Below are 20,786 nucleotides of genomic sequence, written 5' to 3' on the forward strand. Positions count from 1 at the left end.
TCCTGATTCGTTGACTCGGTTCGCTGCAGAACCCCAAGTTTTGATTCAGGCCGGGGCATCCGCTTCAAACCCGCCCGAATCATCGACATGCAGCGCCCGACAAAGCTCCTCCACTTTCCCCAGTCCTCCCATGACACCGCGGTGAAACGCTTGCTGCAGGGCAGGGGCTCGGAAATCACTGCCGCATCCAAAGTCGCAATACAGACACTTTTCAACGATTTGTCGAAAGGCTGCCCCAGCTTTTACCTGGACATGGCAAGCCAGTTTCCTTACCTTGTCGAAAACGGATAAACCAGAAATTTGTCCATAGAACTTATCGTCACGCGTTAAAAGAGCACCTAGCGGATGTTGATATGCGAGCTCAAGTAACATAACTCCAAGTCCGAAAAGGACTGGGTTTCGAACGAACGCCTCACATTCAGTGAAACAATGACTGGATGGCACCGACGCATCTAATGCTCTCACCGATGTACTGAGATAGAATGGCTTCTGCGGACATTGCTGACGGCTTAGATAATTATCCTCATGGGTGAAAAGATAGACCTCGTTGCTGAACCATACCCTGTCGAGCCATGGTGTTGTATGGTAGTGGAGAACTGCTGTGGCGAGCTTTTTAGCCAAACAGATGCGATCATACAAGCTCAGTCCGCTGGCCAAACTAGATCCCGATCTTTGTGTCAGCTGGGACAAAGTCGTAGGACTAACGACGGTCTCGCCGAACTGGTTGGCCATATACACCAGGTGCCTGTCCGCTTCGGCATCCCCAAGCCACCCGACACAACGGTCCGGATCTGATATTGGTCCCTGGATTGCGGCGCATAAATTCCCTTCGAGTCTCAGGTCTCCGACAGTGGTAACCGGTTTTGGAAGGCTGGAAGAAGGAAAGGTCGGTAGCCCCAGAAAGCGTACATGCTTGGTTCGGGGATCTTCCGAGCGAAGTTCAGTCTGTGAAGACAAGGTAAGACTCCCGTGTGATCCCGACGGCGGTTGCCTCTCTGGTGGCTCTGACGTTGTAGTGGATTTTACACCAAGCCAAATTGGCGTGGGCATCTGAGGATCCGCTGTATCCAGACGCAAGGCTACTGTGAACTCTATCTGCGTCAAAGTTTCGTCTACCTCGGGATATAGCGACAGATGGAAATTGTGGGTGGAATGTGCGCTGCATGCCGTCCGCAACGCCCGATATAGGCTGGCTGAGACCTGCTGAATGGTGCAAAACGAGTCATTTCTGTGTTTGGTCGGGATTTAAAAGCCCCTGCGTCCTCAACGAGTCTGCTTTCTCCTCGCGGAGCTACCAGAAACGAAAGATGTTGGATAAGCAGCCTCAAGTCTTGTAAACAGTCCTGCCCATATCATTAGAACTTATTCTTTTGACTAAGAAAGACGGCTCACGCTCACCCTGGAAAGGCTGGACGGGGTTTGTGATTGTCCATCGCTCTAGAGTAAAGTTCAGACGCGGCGACATGTAAAAGTTGTCCGACGAGGGATACCTACCATTCTTCTCTTTCCGGCAGACTTGGCACATCTCGTTAGCTCTCCCAGTTTGGTCGCCTTTTGTTGTATAACGTGAGATGTCTCGAGACAGTCTTCGTTTGACGGGCCTAAACTCTCCTGGATGCGATTGTACAGCGTTCTGTTCTGCCACATTGGATGGTCTGGATCTGCCGCCATGTATTGTGCAGTTCCCAGCGGTACCTTGCCACGCAACAGAAATGTTTCAATAACCGTTCGGAAAACGACTCTCTGAGTTTTTAGTGTTTTTTGAAGATCGATGTTAGGGGGTAGGTGCTTGCGAAGCTCTTTAGCGCAACGCAAAACATTGTCAAAGCCTGCCTCGATTGCCGGAACCACTATACACAACAAACTTGATCAGCCAAGAGGAAGAAATAAACGATACAAAATTCCAGGTACCTCGTTACCTTCAAACATTGTTGCTTTTGACTCGGCATGGTCTTTAAGTTTGATGAGGACGTTGTCGCTTAGAGAAGCCGCGCATTCTGGACTAGATCGTGGGCTTTCGTTAAGATCGGCTATTTGATCTGGGTTCAAATTCCGGTCTGTTGAGCTGTCCAATATGTCCGGCAAGCGCTCTATACTTCTTGACGTGCTGATTGTAGATGCCGAGTTGCGTTGATGCTCAGCACGCGGTACTTCGGGCGTTAGCGAGGACGAAGTAGCTAAGGACAGAGATATTTGAAAATATCATACCATTAACAAGTGTAGTAGTACCGAGAGAAGATCGATCAGTGACAGACCATTGCTCCAATAACGCCTTCGCACATGCTGCTGCGGTTCCTGCTGAATAGCTCTGCCATATCTTGTCTTTATGGCTGTCAGCGTAGTCGCTCACTCCTTTGATGACTATACAGGGTAGACTGCTGAATACACCAGCACCCTCCATCTCAAAGCATAGAACGCTCTCCTGTCTCGCAATGTTGTCTCGATCTTCTCCAGACTTCATTACTGTGTCTGCTGAGGCAATACGTCCGAAGTGAATCCGTGGTGACAAATGCTTTGACCGTAGCACTTCAAGCGCCCGTGCCACACGAGACCGCACAATTACCTGCTTTTTCTCGCATTGCAAATCTTCACAAGTCGCGGATCTTGCCTCTTCGCAAATCCTGCTGTTGCTGCACTCTGCGCAAGCTTTGTCGGGATGCTTATGATGGTATTTCGGGTTGAAGAGCCGGTCATGGCGTATTCCCGGAGAGTTATGGCTGTCGGTTCCTTGTTGAAGTGCTGCAAGATGATGGGCAGTTCTCTTTGACAGATTGTGACGGCCCCTTCGGCTCCTGAGCTTGTTCAGGAAGGCGCGGACTTCCAGACTTGAAACGCCATGATTGTCGGCCAGGTCCTTTCGAATGAAGTTTCCGGGGAATCTCATCGCCGACAACAACATCCCCCAGAAACAATTGACCAGTATCTCCAATCGGAACTCTTGGAGATGAAAGCTTGGAGATTGTTATCTAGCTAGGCCACGATAGTAAAGCTATACTTGGTGTGGCTAACTAAGCTAATAGGCAAGGGCTATAGTAGGGCAAGTAGTATACTACGCTTTAATACCCCCCTTGCTAGGAGCCTTACTAAAGGAATAAAGCTAAATATATTTCCTAAATAAAAAGTAAATAATAAAATATAAAATAATAAAAAATAAGTAAGGCGCCGCGGCGGGCTGCCCTCGTGTATAAGTAATATAAGCTAAAATAAGAAATTATAAAGCTATTTAAAAATTACCCCCCTTGCTAAGGCGTCTTATGCCAAGTTACTTAATAAAATAAAAATATTAAACCCGCTTAAGGGGCTTAATAAGGCTATTAATAACCTATTTTTTAATATTAATATAAGTAAATTTAATATTACTAGCGGCCACCTTTTTATAAATAAAGTAATATTTAATTACCACATGCTTTATATAGGTATAAAATTCTAAATTTTTTAATAAGGTAATTACGCCTTAGTTATTTATATAAATAAATATTAATTTAATAAAAAGTATTTATATTAAAGCAAGGCGCGAGATATTAAGTTTAATAAAAAGTAGTTAAAATTATAAAAGTTCTTAAGTTATAACTACCTAAAAAATATATTTTAATTTTATTAATAAAAAGGCTATAATAAATTATTTTTTAAAAAACTAGTTAATTAGCCCGTTAGCCACCTTAAAAATATATTTAAAAATAAAGGTATAGTTATTAGCGTGAATACTGGCCTAGTTAGTATTATAATATTTAATAAGGCCTTTACCTTTATATTAATAAAAAATAGTAAGGCCCTTTAATACCTTAAGGTAGTAAAAAACACGTGTTAAAACTATAATATAATTTTTTAAAAAATTTATTATATATTAAAATAAAAGTATAATAGTAAAGGAAATATTTAGGCGTGTATTAATAAAAATTTAAATAAAAGTATTAATTTATTTTTAATATAAAAAGATCTTTTTTATTAAGGCCTTGCTATTAAACTTTTATAATATAACCTTAAAATTATATAAAGTTATAAAATTTTTATAGTTTTTAAGACTAAATTACTTTAAAATATTTTTAATATAATATTTTTAAAAAAAATAAATACTGTTATCCGCGTGGTAAATATTAATATTAATAAAATAAGTAAGTACTTTATTATTAGTAATTTTAAAGGCGCCTTTAAGTATCTTAATAATTTTTATAATATTATTTATAAATAAAAAAAAAGCATAATATTATTTATATAAAAAAAAATAAATACTTAGCCATAGGTAAAGACTAAATAATCCACATGTATTTTAGTAAATTTAAGTAATATAAAAAGGCTAGTAAGTATTTTATACTATTTTTTTAGTAACTACTTTAGGCTATACAAGGTCTTTAAAAGTAAGCTATATTTACTAGTAATTTTACTACCCTTAAATAATTTAATAAAAATCTTTTTAAAAAAATCTGCGTATAAAAAAGCAGTAATAATATTAAAAAAATATAATACCTAATTATAGCAGGTAGCTAGTATAATAAAAAGTTTAAAAAATATTAATTTAATAATAGCTATATATACCTTATAAATCTTATAATTATAGCTAGTAATTTAATAAAAGCCTTTAATAATTAGGCAAGCTTTATAAATACTATTATACTTAATTTTAAATACTTATTTAAGGTTAAAAAGTTATATTTTTTTTAATAATTAATAACACGCCACGTGCTATTAAAAAAATAATTATTAAGCTTTTTATAAATAGCTATATACTATTTATTTATTTTTAAATAAAAAACTATATTTATATATATTTTTAGCTTATAACTAGTATTATTTAGGGTTTTAAAAGTAAAATTTTATTTATTTAGCTTGCTAAAGTTTACCGCAAGAATAATATTATTAATAAAGTTATTAAGGGCAAGCTTATAATCCACAAGAAATCACGCAAGATAATTTAAAAAAAAATTAGGATTATATATAAAAAAAGTTTATTTATACTTATTAATTTAAGGTGCTTTTTTATAATTTAACTTAGCTTTTTTAAATAATTTAAGCAGTGTATCTTACTTTTTAAGGGTAAAAAGTATTAAGTATTAGCCCTTAAAGCATGGGTATGTTTTACTAGGCTATTATAATTTTTATTAATTATACTTAAATTACCTTTTTAAAAAAAAGGGGGGGGGTTTAAAGCAGGATAATATTAAGGCTTTATATTATATAATTTTTAAATTAAAAAGTTTAGTACTAGTATTAAAAAAAAAATACTAGTTAATTAATATTCCTGGAGCCACTTTGGGTTATAAATAGTATTATTAAAAAGGTTTTTTTAAAATAATTTTTTTTATTCTAAATTTATTTTAAAATGTTAAGAAATAGGGTTATAAAAAATAAAAATATTTTTATAAGTATTTAGCAAAGTTTTAAAGCCAGGGGGTGTATATTTTTACTTTTAAAAATATAATTTTTTTTTATTTACTTTGCTAGTAACAAGGTGTAAAGTATTTAAATTATATTTATTAATAAGCAGCGGGAGGAAAGTACTTAACTTTTTAAAAATAATATTATAAGTAGTAATAACTTACTTTAATTTAAAATTATAAACTTTATATAAACTTTTAAAGTATTTAATAAAGCAGCCCTTGGCTATATAAAAATTAATTTTTATTTTATATATTTTTTTAAAAATAAGGTAAAAGTATTTACATCTTAGCATGTGCTAGTAAAAAATATTAAGTTATATTTTATTAAGTGCTTTATAAGGCGTTTTATTAATAATTTTATAATAAAAATAATTATAAATATAAATAATAGTAAGAACTAGGTAATCCTAAAAAAACTTTAAAAGTTAGTTTTTTATTATAATAAATATAACTAGTTTAATAATATATTAATTTTTTACCTTAATAATTAAATTTAGTGTTAAGCAATATCTTAGTGCTAGATTAAAAATAATACTATAGTTTTTATAGTATAACTTAAGTAATTAATATTTTAGGGTGTTATTATAGTAAATACGCTTTATTTTTAACTTTAATTATATTTATAGCTAGTTGCGGAGTTAAAGGAATTTTTTAAAAAGTTTTTTTTTTTTTTATAATAAATACCTAGTAAAACTAGGAGGCCTTATTAATAAATATAATAAAGTATAAAATACTTATTTACCCGTGTATTAATATAGGCCTGTAAATATTTATATATATAATATTATTTAGCTAGCAGCCAAGATTTTTAATTAGGTTTTACTTTACTAAGGGAAGTGTTATTTTTTTATTAATAATATATAGCTTATACTATTTAACTAGCAAGCCTTTATATAATTTAAGGCTAATAATATATTAAAAAAAATCCTTAATTTTTTTTTTAAATACATGGGCAGCCTATTAATAAGCTAAATATATAAAAATTATCTTATTAAAGACCTTTACCCTAGCTGCTATTAAACCTTTAAATAAAATTATATTTTAATTAAGTATAAAAATATTTGCAAGCGCGGTAATTACCTTAAAAAAAGTGTTAATATTTAAATAAAAATAGTAATAAAATTTAAGTAAGGTGGCATATATAATTAGGGATTTATACCATGTAAGTTTAATAATAATATTAGTATTAAATATTATATAAATATTATTATTTATAAGCTATTTAATTAATAGTAAATTATAAGCTAAGCTAAGCGTGTACTAAATATTTTTTAATAAAAAACTTTTAATTTACTTTATACTAAACTTATTAATAATACTTAATATAATATTACTATAGCCTTTAATAAAAAACTTGCTATTATTAGCTATTTTAACTAAAACTTTTATATATTAAAATAATATAAAATTATGCTTAAAGTATATTATATAATAAAAAGTATTAAAGTTAAGTATTTAACTATTATTAGTAACTGGTTTAATATTTACATAAGTTAATTTAATATAAAAATTTAGCTTATTAATATTAAGATCTAGTTATATAAACATAAAGTTTATATATATAAAGTTAAAGTTAATACTAATTATATTAGCGCCTAAAAAGGCCCGCAAAGTATTAGGCAAAGGCATTAATAAAAAACCTTAAATTAATTCTTAAGCTAATTATTATAAAGCGCTAGTAGTAATATTTTTTACCTATATAATATTTATAAAGGTAAAGGTGCTATAGCCTTCTTTGCCTTTTCTTTTTCCACGGTATCTAAATCCACCGCTACAGCCTTAACAAGCACTAGTACTAGTGCCTTTAAAATTATTTTTATTTTTTAACTAGGTGTTTACTAAATTCCTAACATAGGTAAAAAAAAATAATTATTATATAACTAGTAATATATATATTATATAATACTATAATCCTTAATAAAAATAAAGTTACTATAACTAAAGCAGCTAGTAATATTAATAGTATATTAAGTAGTTTTAAATATTTATATTTAATTAAGTTTAAACTATAAAAAAAGTAAATAAATATTATTAATACTTTAATAAAATATTATATATAGCTAAGTAATAAAGGGCTATATATTATATAAGCTAAAGATTATTATAATAAAAAAATATTATATAGCCTATTAATTAAGGGTTTATATAATTACTAGCTTAGTAATAATATTTTTAAACTTTATAAAAAATTATTTTAGTTATTAACTAATATATTTTATTATATTAAGTATTTACTAGCTTTTTAAAAAAAAACCAGCGCTGGATAAGTTATATAGCTTTTATAGGTAGTAAAAGGCTTAGGTAGCACTTTAAAGGCTAAAAATTTAATTTATATATTATATATAAAGTGTTAATTATAAAAATAATAATAAAAAAAAGTTATATTATATTTAGCGCCCTTGCTTTGCTTTTATTTTAATATTTTAAAAAATTTAAATACTAATTTAATTTTTAATAATAAGCTTAATAACTTAATTCTAAGCCATGTTATTTTTATTAATATATTTTATAATAATAATAGCTTGCTTTAGCAAATACTTGTAAAAAAAAAGACTTTTTTAGTAATAATAAATTAAAAATAAGGTAATTTAAATTAAAGTATAATTTTAAAAAATTCGCGCTATAAATAATAATTTTTTTAATTATTAAGTTATATAATAACTTTATAAAAGTTAAAAGTAATAATAATAATATTAGCTATATTATAAATAAATTTTTACATAGCCTTAATATATAAGGGTGGCGTAGGAGTTATATAAAATAAGTAATTAAAAAATTTTTATTAGGTAGCTAAAAATCCCAAAGCTATATAAAAATATTTTTAACTTAATAAATATTTAAAGTAAATAAATTTTAAAAAAAGGTAGTAATAAAAAAAGTAATTATATATAAGTAAATATAATATTTTAATAAAAGGAGCTATCTAGGGCATATAACCTCTTAAAAATAAAAGCTTAAAAATTATTATCTAGCTAGGCCACGATAGTAAAGCTATACTTAGTGTGGCTAACTAAGCTAATAGGCAAGGGCTACAGTGGGGCGAGCAGTATACTACGCTCCGACAGGAACCCCTCCGCAGATGCCAACGAGCAAGGCGAGTTTTATGTTTCGGAAACTGAAGCGGAAACTTGTGGCAACTATAGCCGCATTTCCCTTTCCCATCCCTGGCATGTGAGCCAGGACGACGTTATGGTTGCCAATGACTCCAGTTGTATATGCATTCATGTCTTCTCGGGCCTTCCCATAGCAATCGCCATCTTCGTCCCAAAAGTGGTCGAAGAGGGATTCAACGGCGTCGTTCGCGATCGGCAGGGCGCAAATGATGGCGATTTCGAACTCTGTCCTGTCCTTTGGGCGGGAGGGCAATTTTGCTGCCATTCTAAGTTCCAAAAAGCGATATTTCTCACATGGTATATTGAGAAGAAGGGCTTGGAAGCATGCCTGGCTGCGAGGCTAGAGCAGCTGGGTGGCTGGGTCGTACTCTGCTGACGATCGCCACAAAGAAGTTGTTCATCGCAAATCCCAGATTCCTAGTCACTCCAAGCAGAAGGCAGAGCTGGCCTTATGGACCGGACTCGATGAAAGGGCAGTGGAAACGAGGTTGAGACGTCAATATCGGGGAGGGTGAGGTGGCAGGCCGAACCCCTCACGAGGCTGAAAAGCAAACCCCGCTCATGCTGCGACCTTCTCTTGTCATCTGGGCTCACCTACTAGGTAGGAGCACCTTCCACGATGCCACCTACCTTGGGAAAAATTGAAAGTACTTTGGCAGATGCTGGCATCCCGTTCGGATTGCCTATTGACACCTGGATCGCATCGGGCCCACAAACCACAAACCAGGACTTCCTAGGCCCCGATGCTGGCCCCGTCGAGGTTCTATACCGCAGGCTCTCGCTATATGTCAGCGAGCTATGGATATCGGTATTTCGAAATCATTTGCATGGGCCAGCCCTGAATGCAACGAGAGATGCCGTAGTAAGGCTTTGTTTGTGGAAAGAAAACTTCGTTCCTGGAAGGCTAGACGAGATACTGCAGTACACAAGCTACCTGAGAGAAAACGTGTTGGACACTCTAAGGAGTATTTGCGGTGCCATCATCCAAAGTAAGCCATTGCGTCTCACCATATGTGCAATTCGCTGATTTGTCTCTTTCAAGTTGCTCGCGGAATCCCAGCCATCGAAACGCAAGCGGTCAGCAGTCTCAGAGATCTTCAATTCATCCATGGCCAGGCCATAGAGGAGCTCATGAATATGGACGGCTCTGGTTCTTCGTCAGATGGGAGTTCGCTATCTGAGGAAGCTTCATTTTCAGAATCCGACATAAACCTATACGAGAGATTGGAAACGTATATCAACTGCCTAATGGATCTAGCCATAGCAGTTGAGCATCAGACCAACAATATACGTGAGCTTTTGGATGAAAGTGCTGTTCCGGAGCGCATTGAGCTTTCAGTGTCCGAGGAAGCCCGTCCCTTCGCCAGGATCATACTGGATAGGTCTGTCGTTTGTCGCATTTATAACGCGAAACTAAGAATGGATGATAGGTTCAAAGACGCAAACCTCGAATTGGTGGAGCGACTATCACAAGCTAATTGGGATAGATCAGTCCGTCTGATTCAATTGGCGGAAGATGCAGTGTTGAGTGAAGAGAATCAGACCCTGTCCGCCTTTTCGCATGATACTCGTACACGCTTTGTGCCAATCTCGGTCTTCCACGATTCCGGTCTTGGATCTTCCTCGGTTGCCAGCCATTCTTCGTTTGCCTCACGCGTTGGAGAAGACTCTCTGGGGCGACCCCGTGTTCCGCCCCTTCCGGCAGAGGGTGAACAGGGCCGTTACTTTCAATGTTGCTTTTGCAAAAAGACAATATCCATGCAGAGCCGTGTACAATGGAAGTCGGTTATTTCCTGGTCCTTTCGAGCTGCAGAAACTGATGGTTTAGGATGCACGTATTTTCCGACCTGCAGTCATACATATGCACTCACTCGGTTTGTAAACACGCTCTCAAAATGTTTCCAACACGAAGCCTCTGGGCGAAGCATGAGATTGACGAACACTTCTCGCAGCTGCAATGGCGCTGCTTCTCCTGTGATATAGCCTTTGGCCGAGACGAATTCATGCACCATTTTCTTCAGGTGCATAACGAGACCGGTCGAAGCGACGAGGAACGGGACAAAATAGCTCAGCAGGCCGCGGAGAAGGTGCCCGTGGCAAACTTCGCAGGTCACGCATGCCCACTATGCTTGAGGACCGACTGGGCCTCACCGAAAGCTTATACTACTCGTCTCGGCGAGCATTTGGAGGAGATATCCCTTGCTTGTCTTCCTCTGGTCAATAGCACTGAGCCCGGCTCACTAACAGATATATCGGAACATACAGAGGGAAATCTTTCGCCGTCCACCCCAGACGAATCACCCGAGACGGCTGAAGAGAACTTGCAACCGAGTGTGGAGCATAGTTCGCCGAGCAACCCGACATCGAAGCCGAAAAACCCCCCTCTCGCCCAAAGGCTGAGATCTCGCCTCCGGAAGTTGTCTGGATTTGCTAAGCGCCCAACAAGCCCGACAAATACGCCGACCGAAAATAGCAAACACGCCAGCCTTGCAGAGACTACTTCTACCTCTGTTGCCAAGACTGGAGATCCAAACAAGTTACCTCAGAGCACCCCATTATTCGCTTCCTCTGGCTTAGAGGTGGTGGTTAAGTCTCGCGAAGGCAACTGCAAGGCTAACATGTGTTTCAGCTTTGACAGTCAACTCCTACACATCAATCTGATGAGTGTCGATGGGTGGAAGAAACTTCGTACCAATTTTGGATACTCATTAGAAGCCCTTGATGATGTGTCGTCCGTTAGAGGCATTGGTGGTGCCCAAACCCCAATAATGGGCGTCGTGAAAGACGTACAATGGCACCTTGAAGATGGATACAGGACATATTCTTCAGATTTCCACATTGTTGATATGCATTTTGATGTCCTGTTGGGTATGGATACTATCAAGAAGTGTCAACTACTTCGGTTGAGAGAGGACCTGGACGGCTACTTACAAAAGAAACAACGAGAGACTACGGATATCAATTCCCGTTCCTGATCACGCCTACCTCTTAGTTAATCTTATGCAGAGCGACGGTGCGTTCAACAGACTTTGAGCGGAGGATAGGAGCTAGGCTATCAGACCGATGTGGCACCAGGATTGGCCGTCCACGGTATCCCCTATGCTTTCAGGGTGAGGTCCTGAGCGCCAATCTCGGCTAAGCGATAAGTCGTTCAAGACAAGGCAGCCTCTGTCCAACCTTGATCGCCTAAATATATTATCAGCAACCTAAATTCCTGGTCTGAATTCAGAGATTGGAGCCCCCCAGCCGGGTAGGGTACTGAGAGCGTGGTGTGCAGATGCCCAATATATATTTTTGGCGACCTTGCGCAACCTACTGCCACAGCCAAGTCAAAACCACCTTCAACGGCATTCATCCGATCCCGAAGGCGGCCATTAGCTCGGTACTAAGGCCGATTGTCAGGATGCCCTTCAGAACTTTGTTGCTCGGAAAACAGGAGTGTTTTGTCGAGGATCGGGATCTTGCAAGAGCGGAGGGCTTGGGCGCGCCCCGGGACCTGGTTCACGGCCCCCAGTACCAGCTACACGCCTCCACGGCCTCAGGTCTGCACAAAGCACGCCTTGTGAAGTTACGTAGTATGTTGTGCACGCAAGACCAAAGGTCACGTTTTTTAACAGGGATGCAGCAGGACCGATCAGACAATCTTGATTCAGCTGGAACAACGACAACCATGAATGTCTTTCCGCATAACATACTCCGACATAGCAATCTGAGGCAAGACTGGCAAGAAAAGTACAAAGACCAGACGGGCGTACGCCTACAATAAAGAAGATACAGGGAGAAGGAAGGAGACAAGTGGGGAATTTAAGACAAGGAAAAGAAAATATGAGAGAATGAAAGGCCCAGGCGCATCCCAATGCTGATGGAAGGAGAGGAAAGGAAAGAGAGACAGGATCGTGGCGCAGGTCCAGGACTTGATATAGGCCAAACTCAATGTAGTCAGGTGTAACGTTTGGTCGTCAACATCATTCGTCCAGACGCACGGACGTAAACATAAGCCCGCGAGCGCGGGGCTAGACGTTCTTATAAAGCAGTAGAGGCTCGCCGATATTTTCAATCTCGGGGATTGTGCATTTTAGATCAAAAGCCTTGGCGAGGACGATTTTGAAGATCTGCGGTGACTTAGAAGACCGTTTTCTGGATCATGATGAACTTGGTCATACCTTCTGCACATTGATGCTGTGGCTAGTACTGCTGAAGATCAAGCTGGCTTTCATTGCCTTGGCAAAGCGTTTGGCCTGCGGAATTAGACGGGTTCGAGTACGGACACGACTTGCTTACCTGAATTGAGATCTCCTCTTGGTCTTCCCGAGGAAAGTTAACAAAGTGGTCGTACTTGGTACCAACGAGGAACGGAATCGCCGTCTTGTTGAAGCCACGGCCTTGTCGGTACCACTCCTTGATCGAGTTTAGAGTACTCTTGCGGGTAAGGTCGAACATGAAAAGGATAGCGACAGCATCGTTACAGACAAGCGGAAGCATGTTGACGAACTCGCGCTGACCACCCAAATCCCAAATCGAGAAAGTGATCTCCGTATTCCGGATCGAAATCGTTTTTTCCATGAAGTTCACGCCTGGAGCCATCAGCAGCCGCCCACGACGAAAGAAATAGCAAACATACCCAGCGTTTGAATGTAATCCTCGTCCCAGCTCCCTTCAACATATTTTACCATCAAACTCGTTTTTCCGATTTGTGCATCTCCCACCATGCCGACCTTGATCACCACGCTGTTCTTTGTTGACTGCGTCGGTTGTTGTTTCTGGGTGACTGATAACCCGGAGCTCGGTCTCGAGGACGTCGGAAGTTGAGTTAGAGGGTCTTGGGCCGGAGTATGATATTCATAGTGTGCTCGCGAGTCGCTGCTGTAGCCGTTGTGGAAGCTGGAGGAGGGGAGGGTAGGTTCTTCTGAAGCGGCGCTTGGGATGATGGTTGGAGTCTCGGTCTCCGAAGTTTGTGAGATATCTTGCGATGTGTGATCGAGTTGATCTAGCTCGGCGTGAGGCTCTTGAGTCTCTTGTTGGGTTTCCGGGAGCTGGTCCTGGTGTTGTGGTTCGACTTCGGGCGCAGGCGCTTCTGCGACCGGGGTTTGGGCGGGGTCCATGGCGGAGCGAGGGAGGATAGAGCACAGCTCGCGAAAGAGAGAAGTAAGGAGAGTGAGAGTAGATAAATGATCAAAGCAAACAATAGCAGTAGCAGGAGGGACTGGAGTTGGACGAAGGGAGGGGAGGGAGGCCTGAGGTCAACATCAACACAGCCAGCCGCAGCTCCAGCTCAACTGATCGCCGCTAGTCCGCGATAGGTTTAGTGCGGGCCTCCGACCGTCAACGAAAAAAAAGTTCCTGAACCCTACTCCGGAGTCAACGATTTCAGTCTTGTCATCTCTGTCTCTGCCGCACGACTGGCTCGTTGCAGCTCATCCTTACGGACCTACTTCAAAATGTCGAAAAGAGCCGCTGACGCCTCCGACGACGCCGCCGCCCTCAAGGCCGGCGAGCGCCCGCTCGCCGATGCCCCTCCCGACGAGATGGGCGAGTTTGAGGACGAGTATGAGGACGAGTTCGAGAGCGAGGACGAGATTCTGGAGGCTGGTGTTGACGGACGACCGGATGCCGAGCGCGAGGAAGAGGAAAAGGGTATGTCACTGTCAGACTACCGTGGATGTTGCTAACGGTTGAAGCCGACGCCATGGAAGTAGATCAACAAACGTTCATCCCCGGTCGCACGAAACTCGCGCCTGGTGAGGTCCTCTCCCCTGATCCCTCTACATACGATATGCTCCACACTCTCAGCACGCCGTGGCCGTGCTTGTCCTTTGACATTGTCCGCGATACCCTGGGCGACAACCGGAAGACCTATCCCGCGACGGTATATGCGGTGACTGGAACACAGGCAGAGGGCCGTCGGGCGAAGGAGAATGAGCTGATGGTTCTGAAGCTGAGCGGACTGAGCAAGATGGAGAGAGAGAATGAGACAGACTCAGAGAGCGACTCGGACGACGACGAAGGGGGCGAGGCCATTCTCGAGCACAAGAGCATTCCTCTCGGGTCTACGGCCAACCGTATCCGCGCCCATCAAACTCCGCAATCCGACTTCACCAAGCCACCGCAAACCATCACCGCGACCATGCTGGAGAACTCGCAGGTTGTCATCCACGACGTCACTCCGCACCTTACTAGTTTCGACGTACCCGGTACCATGCTTCCTCCCTCCGCCTCCAAGCCCCTGTCTACTCTCCGCATGCACAAGTCCGAAGGATACGCCCTCGACTGGTCTCCCCTCCAGCCGCTTGGAAAGCTCCTTACTGGTGACAACGACGGTTTGATTTACGTTACAACTCGCACTGAAGGCGGCGGTTGGGTAACCGACACCCGCGCATTCCACGGCCACACCTCCTCGATTGAAGAGCTGCAATGGTCACCCAACGAGAAGAACGTCTTTGCTTCTGCGAGCAGCGATGGAACCGTCAAGGTCTGGGACGTCCGTTCGAAATCGCGCACGCCTGCCGTCAACGTCAAGATCTCCAACACCGATGTCAACGTCATGACCTGGTCGAAGCAGACTTCCCATCTTCTCGCTACCGGTGCCGATGATGGTCAATGGGCCGTCTGGGATCTGCGACATTGGAAGCCTAGCCCGTCCTCCTCCGCCCCGATCACCGCGTCACCTGTCGCTTCATTCGACTTCCACAAGGAGCCCATTACAAGTATTGAATGGCACCCGACGGACGACAGTGTCGTTGCTGTCGGATCAGCCGATAACACCGTCACCCTCTGGGATCTTGCCGTCGAGCTGGACGAGGAAGAGAGCCGCGAGGCTGGACTCAATGACGTTCCGCCGCAGTTGCTGTTCGTTCACTACATGGAGTCAGTCAAGGAGCTGCACTGGCAGGCTCAAATGCCCGGTACGCTTATGGCGACTGGTAGCAGCGGTTTCGGGTACGTCCTCACTCTATCACTATACTTGCTGTTGCTAATTCTCCCTGCAGTGTCTTCAAGACGATCAGTGTCTAAAAGTAACGATTCGATTAATGATATTTCTTGTTTATATTGCCTGCATCATACCATTGTCGCCGCCATACATAGACTTTGCAATTTAGGAATGAATGATATGAATAAACCTTTGAACTACCCTTTTTTTGCTTCACGATGAGGGTATCATTATGATGATCTATCTTCCACTATCTAACCCAGTCAAGTCTAGCCAAGCCGTCTATACAAACCAAACAAACAACCAACCGACCAGTCCGAATCAACACGTGCTCTCCTACCAACTCTGGCGCTCAACCATCCAAAATAGTTGTGAAGGCCTTACTGAGCCTTCTCACCCTTCTTGTCCTCAAAAACCCAATGCAAAACGCCCTCTTTGCCAACCTCTTTCTCAACACCAACAAACTGGCAGTTCTTGTACGTCTCAAACAAGCTCCGCATAAAGCCCGTCTCCTCGCGGTGATACATATCGCCGAGAACAGGGATGATAGCATCCGTCGCCTCCTCGGCATGGTAGAACGGAATCCGGCTGAACAGATGGTGAACAACGTGGTGGTCGATAATGTGGTGGAAGAAGTGGCGCCCAATGAACCCGAAGTCGCGGTCAACAGTCGACAGCGCGCCCTTGGTGAACGTCCAGGTGGAATCGGTGTAGTGCGGGATTGAGGGGTGCGTGTGGTGGAGGTAGGTGATTGCGACTGCGCGACAAAGATTAGCAGCCGTCATCCAAAAGACAAGATCGAGTAAAGGTGTCTTACCAAGCCAGTGATGCACCCAGAAATACGGCACAACATAAAGCAGCACCATCTTCAGCACGCCAACCTTCTGCGCAAGATACCAGTTCGCCGCCGCAACAATCAGCAGCCCCAAATCCGAAATCGCAATCAGGTGCCGCTGGTTCTCCGTCCACAGCGAGCTGCCCGGGTCAAAGTGGCTCGCGCTCTGCTGGCCGCCAAACCACCCGCTCTGCTTCCCCTGCGGCACGGGCTTACTCTTCGCGCCGGCACTAACGTAGAAGCAGAGATACGTCTGCCAGCCCGCGAGCTGGTGCGCGAGCAGACTGACGAGGTTGTAGATGGGCGTGTCCTCGAAGACCTCGATCCAGGCGGGGAGATAGCGCGGGCGGTGCTCATACTCGTTTTCCATCCAGGGCACGAACGCGGTGTCCCGGTCCGTGTTGTTCGTGTACCGGTGGTGACGCGCGTGCGTGATCTTCCAGCTGAAGTAGGGGACCATCAGGAGCGAGTGGCAGGCCCAGCCGACGACGTCGTTCCATGTCTGGTACGGCGAGAACGAGCCGTGGCCGCATTCGTGCGCGAGGATCCAGATGCCGGTGCCGACGCAGCCTTGCAGGAAGCCGTAGGCGAGCCAGGCTATTATGCGGAGGGGCGTTGACGAGAGGAACGAGTCGATCTGCAGGCCGAGGTAGAAGAGGGTGCTGGCGTAGATGAGGTCGCGGACCAGGTAGAGGGAGGAGGTGAGGAGGGAGCGCTCGAAGCAGTGCTTGGGGATGGCGTTTTTGATGGTCTGCAGGGTGATTTCTTCTTTTTTCTAGCAGGTCTTTGTTAGTCTAGCTGAGCTGCATGCAGCATGTAGGATAAGCTGCAGTAAGTAAGGTACCTTTTCAATCCCTGCCAGGGTCGAGGTGGTTGTCGTTGCGGCCATAATGGATGGATGAGTATAGAACAACCACCAAACAATCGCAAATACAGCCTCGAATAATATCGCAGATGAACGAACTCCTATATAAATTAAACCCCAAGAAAAAAAAACGCGATCAGAAATTTCACATCCAAACGGAGCTCCCCCGTCCCAAACCCAAACCCCCGTGCTCAACCATTTCCCAAGTCCCAACGCCATCCCGCTACCGTCCTCCCAAACAAAAAAAAGCCCTAAGCTCCCCCATGCCCCCGTCCTCTAACTCAGATCATCCTAGCTAGCGCCATGCTCTTTCCTCTTTTGTGAGAAGGGGCTCAGTGGTGGGTACAGGATGGCCTATACGCAGAGTTTGATAGGTTCCCACTGTTCCAGACGAAAGGAGTCGCGAATTGAATTTTTCGTAGCGCCGTTGACACTTACGGAGTACGGTAGACTTGAGCCGTTTGGATCAGCGGGTGGGGAATACGTTAAAGTTTCAACCCCTTTGATTCGGCTATTTTTGTTCCTGAGGCGAGGTGAGGCGCAGGCGTGCGCGAGCCACGCGAGAGGAGGTTTTGTTCCGCGGGTTGGTTCAGGGGGATTGCAATTCCGTGGGTGAGGAAAGGAGGTGGGCAGTTTGCAGGTCGAGGAAGGTGTCTTAGAGTTAGCCTTAGAGACAACATGTCTATTTACAGCGTGCAGAGTTACAGTAGACTGTTAGACTGGTAGTGTGGAGTAGAAACTTTGCATGTGGCGGCGTGAGCTGGAGTCTCTGGCAGGTACTATGCCGCATAATTACATAAGCAAAAGCCCTATGCACATATAGTTCATGCACCATGACCAACGACAACAACGCTAGCTCCAACCAACCTAGCGCCTCGATAAGCCATCTCATTTGCCTTTACGAGAGCTAGCAAAGTCACCCGACCCCCTCGTCCCTGCCGATCCAGCCCGAGGCCATCCATCGCCGGAGCTTCGAGATCAGCCCACCCACCCGTTCGAGACGTCAGTGTCACACGATTCCTGCAGAAGAGCTAGCCGAACCCGAGAGTATACGGTACGACAAGAGCATGTCACCGTCCCCGCCGCGCGAACCGCAGCCTAAATGCCACCGAAACCGAAAGCGAGCAGCGGCGGCGCCGCCGGCCGGCCCCCAGGCCAGTTCATGTTCGTCGGCGGACCCACGCTGAACGAGCAGGCGGGCAATCCGGGGGTGCGGTCGACGCTGCTAAGGAGGATTTTGGCGGATAAGAAGGCGAAGAGGAGGGAGGATGCAGCGACGAGGTTGGACTCGATGTTGAAGAATCAGGATAAGGGTCCACGGTCAGGGTCAGGGACAGGATCAGCCCTACCTATATGCAGATGTGGCTCGATCGTGGAGCTCGGACGGAGCGCTGGGTCTGAGCTTGATTCGCCGGGGGCGAGTCAGACGACAGTGACGGCACCTGCTGCAGGCGCAAACTCCCGCTTACCGGCACTTCGCCCGAAGGAGAGTCTGCAGCGTACCCAGAGTGGTGGTGCCCTGCAGGCGCAACGCCTCCCGGATCGCTGTCCGGCTTGTGGAGGGACCGTTGTCGCGGCTCCTGCGGCTGTCAGAGTCAGCAATGACCAAGCGGTGCCCGTGCTCCCCAGTCCCCAGGCCCTGGTTGCAGGACGCAAGGACCCGCTTGTCCCGGTAGATGCCACGGCATCCCGGCACAAGGTGCACGAGCTGCTGGACTACATGACCACGGCGCTCTGGCCGCATTTCCGGGCCGGCGACTATGCGGTTAATTGCTACAAAGCGTGGGTGTTTGCGTGGAATGACCCGAATGAGCTTATCAAGTATACTATCCTCTGGAGTGCGTCGTTTCACCGGGATATAGTGCGCGTTACGTATGGGGCTGCGGAGCCGCTGTTGGAGTCAAAGGAGCAGCTCGAGCTGAAGACTCTTGCTCTGCGCGCGCTGCGGAAGGAGGTCGGGAAAATGGCAGATGGCAGATCACCCGATGCGATGGTCAAGTGCATCCTCTACCTGGCGGTTAACGACAGGCAGATGACGAAAATCGACCGGGATCCCAGCCCGTTCAAGCCAGGCTTCACGAACCTACATGCGTTGGACTTTTACGGATCCCGGGAGTACCACCCACTGCATTGGAAGGTTGTGCAGGACATTGTGGCGCGCTATGGGGGGATCCAGAGCCTGCAGATGTATGCCCTGGCTTGGCTGCTCTGCTTGTCTGATCTGATGAGCGCCGTACAAACTTTAAATAAACCCGTTTACCCGATCGTTGACGTCGAGGGGAAGCCGTTGGATCTGCAGCCGCCGAGCTTGCTGTTCAAAGGTCTGGTTCAAGACACGGCCGGGACCGGGTTCCACGATCTCTTCTATCTTTGGCCGCCTGTGAAACAGGAGATTGCTTCTGTTTTTATCCATCTCGGACAGTACTCCAGTGTCCTGCAGCACTACTCGGAGTCAGGAGAGACATGTAGTCCGGCGGTGTTGGATTTGCTAGGCGATAGCCGGAACCTAATCCACCACCGCCTGCTCTCGCTGCCAGATGAAAATGACCCCATCGAAGCGATCATCGAGTGTAAGGGACAGACAGCGGCTGAGCCTGAAGCTGATCTGCTGCGGGAGATCTACCTGACCGTTCGCCTGAGCGCGATTCTGTATGCAGTGCACGTCACTTTCCCCATTCCCCGCTCTCAACGCCTTAGACAAGCACTCCTCGAAGCATTATACCCTCGCTTCGACCTTCTGAAGGCGCAGGATGTCTCGCAACCTTTGATCCTCTGGTGCGTGGCTGTAGCAATGAGCATGCAGGATGAGAATCCTCCAAGCCCGCTAGTCTCATACATGGCCCGTCTGTCTCAGGATGCAGGGGCGGACAATCTCGACAAGCTTGTGGCGCTCCTTTCATCGTTTGCCTGGGTGGATGCGGCCGTGCAGCCTACCGTGATAGGAAATTTCAAACGAGTCGTCCCGTTATAGGTGGACTTATGCTGCAGGCTGCTGGATAGTGGCGTACTTTGGGTCCCGGATCTGGGGGCCAGTGTCAGTCGGGTCCGATGGGACGGGATCGGGTCGAGTTGAAGGACAAGTGCCAAACAGAAGGGGGCAGTCGGGGGAGACGGGCGTAGATGGAGACGCTCTGATGTTGACGATACAGATGGCCCTAGCACGAATGGGGCCTAGCCTCAGAGTTAAACCGAATTTGGCAATATGATGTGGCGATGTGATTGGACGATGCAGCGAGACCACATGGCAGCTTATTCTTAGCAGTATACATAGCGCCCTCATTAAGGACTAAAGAGTCTAAAGAATACTCCAGCATGACTCGGCAGCAGCCCGATCCCGTTCCACAAATCCTCAGCGCCTGTAGATCGCATCCCTGGGCACTAGAGAATAGAGATCCTGTCAGACTCCCTTGGTGTGTTCATCCCAAGCGAGAACCCTGCATCCCTACACTAGATTAGAGCATAGTACACAATCCTATTATCCTAGAATGTAGCACGGAGCCCGTCCGACGTATCTATCGAACTGCCCACTCCGTACTCCGTAAGAACCGCTATCCCTGTCAAACGAAGGCTGAAAACCACGTTGCCCGTTATCACAAGGATTAGCGTCCCGGAGCAATAAGAGCCTGCCAACATCGTCCCAATTCAGGACTAGCAGCGCAGAACCATGTGT

The 20,786-nt window shown here is 44.1% G+C and overlaps 6 protein-coding genes across 6 annotated transcripts; 3 read left to right on the forward strand and 3 right to left on the reverse strand.

Annotated features, from left to right (window-relative positions):
• Positions 1-1,751: 1,751 nt before the first annotated feature.
• Positions 1,752-2,461, reverse strand: DSM5745_05920 (uncharacterized protein; the record flags this gene model as incomplete). Its single annotated transcript, XM_026747936.1, has 3 exons — positions 1,752-1,850; positions 1,912-2,150; positions 2,209-2,461. The coding sequence occupies 3 exons, from the start codon at positions 2,459-2,461 to the stop codon at positions 1,752-1,754; spliced, it is 591 nt and encodes a 196-aa protein (XP_026603768.1).
• A 6,646-nt stretch (positions 2,462-9,107) lies between these two features.
• On the forward strand, positions 9,108-11,463 carry DSM5745_05921 (retropepsin-like aspartic protease; the record flags this gene model as incomplete). Its single annotated transcript, XM_026747937.1, has 4 exons — positions 9,108-9,477; positions 9,531-9,870; positions 9,919-10,269; positions 10,317-11,463. The coding sequence occupies 4 exons, from the start codon at positions 9,108-9,110 to the stop codon at positions 11,461-11,463; spliced, it is 2,208 nt and encodes a 735-aa protein (XP_026603769.1).
• A 1,038-nt stretch (positions 11,464-12,501) lies between these two features.
• Positions 12,502-13,590, reverse strand: DSM5745_05922 (Spg1/Tem1 GTP-binding protein; the record flags this gene model as incomplete). Its single annotated transcript, XM_026747938.1, has 4 exons — positions 12,502-12,600; positions 12,652-12,726; positions 12,770-13,062; positions 13,110-13,590. 4 exons carry the CDS (start codon positions 13,588-13,590, stop codon positions 12,502-12,504), a joined length of 948 nt encoding a protein of 315 aa, XP_026603770.1.
• Positions 13,591-13,926: 336 nt separating this feature from the next.
• DSM5745_05923 (ribosome biosynthesis protein RRB1) lies at positions 13,927-15,499 on the forward strand (the record flags this gene model as incomplete). The annotated part of the gene is made up of 3 exons (XM_026747939.1): positions 13,927-14,122; positions 14,167-15,424; positions 15,475-15,499. 3 exons carry the CDS (start codon positions 13,927-13,929, stop codon positions 15,497-15,499), a joined length of 1,479 nt encoding a protein of 492 aa, XP_026603771.1.
• A 297-nt stretch (positions 15,500-15,796) lies between these two features.
• Positions 15,797-17,140, reverse strand: DSM5745_05924 (oleate delta-12 desaturase; the record flags this gene model as incomplete). The annotated part of the gene is made up of 3 exons (XM_026747940.1): positions 15,797-16,173; positions 16,234-17,026; positions 17,096-17,140. The coding sequence occupies 3 exons, from the start codon at positions 17,138-17,140 to the stop codon at positions 15,797-15,799; spliced, it is 1,215 nt and encodes a 404-aa protein (XP_026603772.1).
• A 1,078-nt stretch (positions 17,141-18,218) lies between these two features.
• Positions 18,219-20,087, forward strand: DSM5745_05925 (uncharacterized protein; the record flags this gene model as incomplete). Its single annotated transcript, XM_026747941.1, has 1 exon — positions 18,219-20,087. One exon carries the CDS (start codon positions 18,219-18,221, stop codon positions 20,085-20,087), a length of 1,869 nt encoding a protein of 622 aa, XP_026603773.1.
• Between the last annotated feature and the right edge of the window lie 699 nt (positions 20,088-20,786).

Source organism: Aspergillus mulundensis (genome assembly GCF_003369625.1).
Source record: "Aspergillus mulundensis strain DSM 5745 chromosome Unknown scaffold_5, whole genome shotgun sequence".
Taxonomy (NCBI): Eukaryota; Fungi; Ascomycota; class Eurotiomycetes; order Eurotiales; family Aspergillaceae; genus Aspergillus; species Aspergillus mulundensis.